At 42.7% G+C, this 8,815-nt stretch overlaps 1 protein-coding gene across 1 annotated transcript in view; it reads left to right on the top strand.

Moving 5' to 3' along the window:
- The window catches only part of LOC119411547 (protein NPAT), a 23,938-nt gene that overhangs the window by 14,154 nt on the left and 969 nt on the right, over window positions 1–8,815 (top strand). Inside the window, exons 2-9 of the mRNA XM_037678501.1 lie at window positions 420–511; window positions 602–674; window positions 805–901; window positions 1,034–1,150; window positions 2,198–3,427; window positions 5,444–5,544; window positions 5,655–5,748; window positions 5,865–7,105. Coding sequence (XP_037534429.1) covers window positions 420–511; window positions 602–674; window positions 805–901; window positions 1,034–1,150; window positions 2,198–3,427; window positions 5,444–5,544; window positions 5,655–5,748; window positions 5,865–7,105 — 3,045 coding nt within the window. The remainder of the gene's footprint in view (window positions 1–419; window positions 512–601; window positions 675–804; window positions 902–1,033; window positions 1,151–2,197; window positions 3,428–5,443; window positions 5,545–5,654; window positions 5,749–5,864; window positions 7,106–8,815) is intronic.

Below are 8,815 nucleotides of genomic sequence, written 5' to 3'. Positions count from 1 at the left end.
GTTTTGTTCATCTGTATAATAGCCTGTCTTTAGAGTTTATTTTTTTTAGAATATTTGTTTTGTATGTTAATATCCATTTGGTGACTTGTTAAAAAAATAAATCTTATATCTTCCTTTCATTACGTTTTTAAAACTATCATGTCAAACTGATTTGCTTACAAAAGCAGTAAAAGCTTAATAAAAACTAAAAAGTTTTTTTTGTTTTGTTTGTTTGGCCCTCTAATTACCGGTAATTCGTTGGGTCCGGGTAGGGCTTGAAAAAAAAAAACTACGGGGTCGGTCCGGATTTATTAGGCCTGAATGCAACTCTAATCCAAGAGTAATCCAGATTTTTGTGTCAGAATCTGCATCCTCTGTTACAAAATGCTTTTGATGGTTCATACTTTTTCTCACTTTGTCCACCATCTCAACCCTCACAGCAACTTGTGATACAAAATGCACGGGACAAGATTTTGGGAGACCGGTTGCTACAAGAGAAGCTTGCTGAAAACATCAACAAAATCCTCGCCAGGTAAGTCACCTCAACATGTAGACTGATGGTGACTGATGAAAAGCTATCTTGACATTAAAATACTGCATTATGTTTTATTTCTGGCATCAGTGAGCCAACACCCCAAACATCAAAGGCCATGGTGGAAGCAGAGCAGTCTATAGATGAGATTCTTGGACTACAGGTGCTGACAAGATCTATATTAGTACTTTTTTTGTTCCTTGTTTCCTAAAATGTTATAAAACAAATGTTGTTTTGCGTGGTTTATCAAGCCTTGCTTATTTTCCTGTATGATGTGACTGATGTTTTGTCAGGGGGAAATCCATATGAGCGATGATGCAATCCACGACATTTTGGAGCAAACGGAGTCAGATCCGGCTTTTCAGGCCCTCTTTGACCTCTTTGAGTACCGTAACTATCGCCTACTTTGCTTTATAGTTTTATAAGAGTTCTGGGAAGTTAGAAGTTTCATTGTTTAAAATCAGTCCAATTGTAAGAATGATCATAGCTGATTTTTTTTTAAATATAATTCTGTATTTGCAGATAAAACTAGATCTGCTGATGTGGAAGCATTGGATGGAGGAACAAGCTGTAGTCCAGAGGAGATTGAGATGACTGGACCTCCATGTGCACTCCCAGCCCTTCAGAGTAACAATGCAGGTACTCTGATGGTCTCTGTTGATACATTTGTGTTCTCTGACTTCTCACATGGATCAAGACATTTATGTGGACTGAGGTATAAATAAGAGGGAAAATTTACAGATCTTTGAAAAGTATTTTTAAATTAGTCAGATTCAGAATTATTAAAATTTTAATCAAAAGTCTGGAGGACATAGAGAAGTGAAGGTGGGGCGGCTCACATTTTTGAACAGCCCTTCCTGTAAGATGTTCCTGGTCTTGAGCTGTACTGGTGCCTTGTGTTTCTGCTCCAAGTGGAGGAGTTCAAGTGGAAGTCTCACTCACCAGTGATGGTGGGATGAAGTGAGAGATGGATGAACTGATCAGAGCCTTGTTTGCAGTATTTAAAGTGTTGCTCCAGTCAGTTGAGGTGAATGCGCTTAACCAAATAGGCAATGCTTTCGATTTACTGGCTCATCTACATTCCATCCTTCACCTATGGTCAAACAATCATCTCTGAAAAAACAAGATCTCAGAATCAAGCAGTTGAAACGGGCTTCCTCTGCTGGGTGGCCGGGCTCAGCCTTAGAGATAAGGTAAGGAGCTTCAACATCAGTGGAACCACCACCTTCACGTTGAAAGGAGTCATTTTAGGTGGTTCTGGGGTTGGATTAGGATGGCTCCTGGGTGCCTCCATCTGGAGGTGACCCTGAGGCAAACTCAGAACTTACTACAGGGATGATGTTTCCGACCTGGGAACACATTGGGACTCTACAGGAGGATCTGGAGAGTCTTACTGGGGAGAGGGATGCCTTGGTTTCCCTCTTGAACTTGTTGCCTCGACGACCCGGTCACAGATAAGATGCAGAAAAGAAATGAGACCTGTTATAGTTGTGTCTAAAATGGGAGGAAAACATGAAATAACAGTACTAGAGGCTCAAGTGTTCACAAAAACACATTCTGTCATAACGGATGAGACCAGTATCTGTTGTCATGTTTTTGCTCATGTTCGACTCTGCTGGGAACAGGCCTGTCTAAAGAAGAGTAGCATAAAATTCCTACTTAATCCTGTTTGGTTTTGTTTCCCAGATCCTCCACAACAAGATGCACATGTTTCGGATGCACCACCAGCCACACTGAGGACGAGAGCTGGACAAGAGCGCAAGACCAGGAAGTCTGCTGCGCCCACTTTAATGAAGAAAACTGTTCTGGACTACAGCAGCAGGGCCTCCAGAATTGAGAATAGCTCAGCCAGACTGCTGGTGGGCGCCAGATGTGCTTCATCTGCTGCAGTGGACTCCAGTAGAAAAGACAAAGCCTCACTTTTGAATAATAGTGGGAGTGTAACACAAATGGATATTGATGAACCACTCCATACACCTCCCCCTCCAGTAGACAGTTTGATCACTCAGGAGCCCATCAGCACCTCCATCAATGAATTAGCCTCTGCTCGTTTTGAAAAAGGTCCTGCTCCGTTTGCTGAAGACACGGCATTAAATGTGGATAAAGACCAAGCCCACGGATCAAATGAGGAACCAGCAACAACGTCTTTATCCATCACTGGTCGGCGTCAGGCGCTGTCTTTAGTAGAAGTTCAGGTTAACGATCCAGTGGTGACTGCTAAAATACCTCATACATCAGACTCAACCACTGATGGAAACGCTTCTTCAGGACCATCTGCCTCTACAACATCTGCCTCCTGTGAACCTCTTCCAGCTACAGCTGCCTCACCCACACTTATACCTTCGTCATTCTCCTCCTGTACTCCCGTTTCAGCATCACACACTTTATCCACCATCCCCTCCACCCCAAACAAGGCTGCAGGTCCCAGCAACGTCGTGTCGTTGAGGATCATTGTAAGCGACAACCAGGATGAGGTTTCTTCTGGCGATACAGCCTTGAATCGGGCGATTTCAAGCATTACTGGTGAAAAGATACCCACCATCTACCTGTCCTCTCCTGCCAAGTCCCCTGGATGTCCTGCCACCCCAAAAGCCAATTTTGATGAAGCAGCGCAGGCAGTGAGTAGCTTACAAAGCTCAGAGATATATGGGAGTCCTCTCAGCTACAAAGCTGCAGCAGTATGCACCACTCCATTAACTGGGACAGGACAGACCCCACAAAGATACGTAATTCAGCTCCCAGTGGACAACACCAGTTCTGGGCTCCAAGGGTCTCCTGCCAGCTATTTCATTGTGGCTCCAACTGCAGATGTTCAAGCCAGACAGGTGCTACTTCCTGCTGGTATCTCCAGTGGACAGCCTTTACCCCTGACTCAGCCTGGGGTTACACCCACCCACTCCCAGAACTACGCCACAGGTAAGATGTTCAAAACCAATTATAATGGATGAGAACAGATTCTGATGGATAGGGATATGAGGACGTAAGAGCATGTGATTTATAGAAATAGTTACAATGTGCACCTGCTTTCTAATCACATAGAGTGACAAGTAAAACGAATTGTAAGAACATTTACACAAACTCACAAAACGAAAATGTTTTGTTTGAGCAAAGTTCAACCTGATCACCTTTAATTGATGGATTGTACATTTTAAATCCTGACTTAAACATAGGTGCAATGTAGGATTGATGTATCTACTGTAGTGCAGTGCAAAAGTTTAGAGTCAAACCTCGGCCTAAAAAAAACCTCCGTCTTGTCGAAGCTCCAAAATTTATGGTTGAAACCCGTGCCTTTGTCTAAAAAGTTGTTTTTCTCTGAAAAAAGAAGCTGAGAACTTGTTTACTGATTTTTTTTATTTTTTATTAAAAGCTTTGTGTGAAAAATGCTATGCTAAAGAGCTCAAAACACACCGAGCGTCCGCCATTTTGAGAACCAAAGAGAGACAGCCCATGTCACGTCAAGGGGCCTCCCTCCCATTTTTCTTAGAGACACGCTGCTCACTCCCTCACTATCCATCCTTCGGTTCAGTCTTCTATTGCCATCCAATGGTCAAAAAACATACTAAACACAAAAATTAACCAACATTTCTTCTTAAATTTGACATTTATTAATTATTGTCAAATTTCAAACAATATTATCATTCATCACAATAATTTCTGAGACAATTAATCGCCCAGCAAAATTTGTTATCGTGACAGGCCTAGTCCTACGTGATTACTTTACTCTAGGTTAGACTGCCTTCAGGTCCAGGCCTCTTGCAAAATAGCTCTCTGATCTCAGTGGGATTTGCCTGGTTAATTAAAGGTTAATAAAAATAATGTTTTGTTTCCAAGCGGTCAGACTTTTGTGTAAAATTTAAGTGTTTTTCAGGCTTTCTGTAGGTATTGCAGAGTGATTTTGTTGTTGTTGTTGACAAGCTTTTTCAGTTCAGTTAACCATTTTTAGAGTAATTTTGGTGTTGGCTGTTGGTTATTCCACTTTTCTTAAACCTACAGTTCAGTCATTCAGGCATCAAAATGTCCCAACTACTAAAGAGGTGAATTAGTGACGCATCTTAACTTAAGGTGCTCTCATGCTGTCAGGTGTCTCCTGGATTTTGTTTCTTGTTTTGTAAAGACATGACTTTAGATACCATTTGTCTGCAGTTGATAGTTTCTTCTTCTTTTTTTTTTTGGTTGAATGTAGGCCTGTCACGATAACAAATTTTGCTGCAAGGTTAATTGTCTCAGAAATTATTGTGATAAACGATAATATTGTTTGAAATTTGACAATAATTAGTAATTGTCAAATTTAAGTAGAAATGTTGGTTAATTTTTGTGTGTAGTAACTTTTTCCGACCACCGCATGGCAATTTAAGACTGTTTGAACCGAAGGATGGATAGTGAGGGAGCGAACAGCGTGTCCATCCATCCATCCATTATCTTTTACCCGCTTCTTCCATTTTGGGTCACAGGGGTCACTGGTGCCCATGTCCAGCAGTCAATGTATGAGAGGTGGTGGACACCCTGGACAGGTCTCCAGTCCATCACAGGGACACATAGAGACAAACGAGACAAACAACCATTCACTCTCTCACCTAGGGACAATTTAGAGTTACCAGTCAGCCTAACGTGCATGTTTTTGGTCTGTGGGAGGAAACTGGAGTACCTGGAGAAAACCCACACATGCACAGAGAGAACATACAAACGCCACCCAGAAAAGCCACCGGACCAGGATTTGATCCAGGGTAACCTGCTCGCTGAGAGGCAGCAGCTCTACCAACTGCACCATCGTGCTGCCCTGAAAATCTTCACAGATTTTGTAATTTAGTTAAACCCAATTTATCTGCTTTGTCTGAACACTTCTGCAGAGAAAGTTGGAATGTTTTCTGTGTTCAGCCCTCGACCTTTATTTCTGTTTCCTGGTGTTTGTGTAACCTTTAATCTTTTCCCCAGGCTCAGCACTCATCATGTCATCACCTGTGTCGCCTGCTGTGCTTCCTGTGTCTGTCGTGGGGCAGAATATGGTGATAAAAGACTCAGTGATCCCCAGCCAGGTACATACTTACTGTAGAGTAATAATAATTTATTTTTTATCATAAACATAACGGCATTTGTTGGAATGATGGTTTGGTCACAGTAAGAACTCACATCGTTACATCCACAGCTTGATAACACCTCAAAGCCTGCATCACTACAGGACATGAAAACTATCAAACCCAAGCCTGCCACTGTAACAAACAAACAGTCGCCAACTTCAGGTAACTTGTACATTAAACAGAATTGCACTTATGTCACCTGCCTTTCTGAAAATATAAGTAGAATTACTTAATTTTTGCAACAACAAAAAAAAGTTTTAATGTCTGACTCATTCCAGGAGCTGAGAAAAGCGTGTCTCCTGCAGTGGTTCGACCTGAACACGGAGACCAGCAGGATGCAGCCAGCGCTTCCAGTCACAAAAGGATTTTATGTTTTGACTCCTCGTCGGACGTTCAGTCGCAAACTTCTAAAATGACTGAAAGTGCCACACCTGTGGCTTTAAGCGCGTCTTTACCACAACCTGTCCGACTGTCTGAGAGGGAGAGAAAAACGAAGCCTAACATTTTGGGAGGCAACAAGCCCAAGAGAAGGATAGAGACCGTCAGATGTTCAGCAGATCCTCAGGCTAGAGTTGGTTCGCTGAAAGAACTCGTCTCCTTTCAAACGCAGGAGAACGATCTCGCTAAAAAGAACTCTCGCAAACAAGTTTATAGCATTCACAACAAAGAAGTTCACAGTGCAAGTTCTGACCGTGTTCCACTGCCTGAATCTGAGAAGAAGACTGAATCTGTTGACAGACTACACAGATCAGAAGCAACTAAAGCTAAGGATCAGCGTAGCTTTAAGTCGTCTGAGTCTGCACTGAAAACAGGAAGCAGAAAGGACAAAGAGGAGAGCAGCAGGAAAGAAGACGCAGACGAGGCTCTTTTCAAATCCCACGAGCAACGACAGGAGAAGAGGCCTCCCTCCCAGGAGGTGCCGAGCATCACGGCTAACAAGGAGAATGAAATGAAGGGTGTTTTGCAGGAACAACAGTTAGTACCTTCAGCATCAGGAGACTTCAGCCCCCCAGCTGTCCCCCAGCTGCTGTCTCACACACCGACCAAGACCACAAAGGTTCTATCGAAGACGAGCTCTCTTGCCAAACAGGCTGCTGAGATGCTACAAAACATTCAAGGACTCAACTCTCCTGTCAAAAAGGCTGGAGCTGGCAGTGCAGACCTCAGTCCTGCTGAAAGTCCCAGGACTCTTTCCAGCCAGAATAGGGGTAAAGATAGCGAGGGGACTTCCAAGCCCCTAATCCCTCCCAACACCCAGGACATGCCCACCTGCAGCCCCACCAGTGAAGCTGGCAGCGAGAACAGCATTGACATGGCTGCACACACCCTAATGATTCTGTCTCGTGCCGCCATTGCCAGGACCGGCACTCCTCTTAAGGACAGCACGCGCCAGGAGGGAGTGGGAGAGAAGTCGCCCACAAGCGCAAGGATCTCAAACAAGCGCAAGCAGTCTTCTCCCACAGGCAGCCCTCCTGCAAAGAGAGAGTCTAAAAGATCTCCCAGCAGAAACAAGGACCGGGTGAGTTCAACACGAGTGCATGAAATGTGGCAGCGTTCATAATTTAGATATAAAGTCTGTGATGACTTGATGCCAATTGATGTGAATTTTACAGTCCGCTTGAGTCGAGTCTTGTTGGAGACTGCTCACAGCACCCCCTGAAGGCCCTCAACTGGAACTGCAGCTACTAAAATAATCAGCTTTTGTTTTGGTGTCCCCATCAGTCCAGTATCTTTTCTAAACTGTCCCTGTGTAGATTGTTTTAACTTTATTTTTCACATATTCTATACATACATTTTACGTCTTATAATTCTCATAGAGTCAGAAAAGTCTCAGTTTTTATCATTTCTAAACTGTTTTTAGCTCCATTTAACCCTCAGAGGGTCCTTTTACTTTGTGACAATTAGTGTTCCTTGGTGAAAAATCCACCACCTTACATAACTGCTTAAAATAATTTTTCCACAATAAATTAGTCAATATTTTAGAGCTATATCAGCCTGAAATAAATAAAAAAATCAAATTAAAGACTTTTTAATATTTTAACTCTTTAAACTCTAACTCTTGAAGGGAGATGTGAAGTGCACAGACTTTACAATATGACAGCCTGGATGGGTAGGTGCACAGTCATGTGGGAGGAGTGAACAGGAGAGGGCTCAGCACACAGCCCTGAGGGGAGCCAGTACTGAGGGTTATGGTGGAGGAGGAGAAGTTGTGGATCCTCACAGACTGAAGTCTGTTTGTTAAGAAGTCTAGGACCCACTTGCAAATGGAGGGGCTTAGTCCTAGTGTGAGTAGTTTATCCATCAGGGTTTGGGGCATCATGGTGTTGAAGGCAGATGTGAAGTCCACAAAGAGCATATGGACGTAGGAGTTCTTCTGCTCCAGGTGGGTGAGAGCAGTGTGGACCACAGAGGAGATGGCATCCTCTGTTGATCGGTTCTCACGGTATGCATACTGGTGATGGTCCTCGCTCATGTCGATGTTAGCTTTGATGCGAGTCATGACCAGTCTGTCAAAGCATTTAGTGACTATCGAGGTGAGGGCTACTGGCTGGTAGTCATTCAGACCAGTCACTGTAGAGCTCTTTGGGACTGGGATGATGTTGGCGGTCTTCAGGCAGGTGGGAACGGTTGCCAGGCTGAGGGAGGAGTTAAAGATGTCGGCCAGCACCTCGCAGAGCTGATATCTTCCAACTTAAAATTCAAAGTATGTCGCATCGTAAAATCATCATAATCTAAAAAATAAAATATAAAAGTGTTAAAAGTTATTTTTTATTTTTTTATTTATTCATTCAACCTTTATTTAGACAGGTAAATCCCACTGAGCCTGGAGGACTCATTTACAAGAGAGACCTGATTATTTTAGAACGTCTATGTTCAGTTGTTGAAGTGTAACTGATCAAGAAGTACATTTCTGCTCCGTGCTGCAGAGCTGCTCTGCTGTGCTTCTCTTCTCTACAATTTAAATTTAAATACTGTAATATTTTAAATAAACAATCCATGCTGCACAGATTGTTTATTTAAAATATTACAGTATTTAAATTTAAATCGTTTCTTTACACAAGGAGGGAGATTGGGAGCAAGTGATGAGTGTGATTGCAGCGTTGCAGAGATCTGAAATCATGACATTCTGTATTATTTTAAAGAGTTTAGAAACATTGTTTAGAATATTGCAAGAATGTGGTCAGGGTTTATAAAGCCTTAATATATATATATATTTATATTTTTTTAT

Source organism: Nematolebias whitei, chromosome 6, assembly GCF_014905685.2.
Source record: "Nematolebias whitei isolate Nwh7 chromosome 6, NemWhi1, whole genome shotgun sequence".
Lineage (NCBI taxonomy): Eukaryota > Metazoa > Chordata > Actinopteri > Cyprinodontiformes > Rivulidae > Nematolebias > Nematolebias whitei.
Note: the sequence above shows the minus strand (reverse complement) of the source record. Positions and strands in the feature narration are given on the sequence as shown.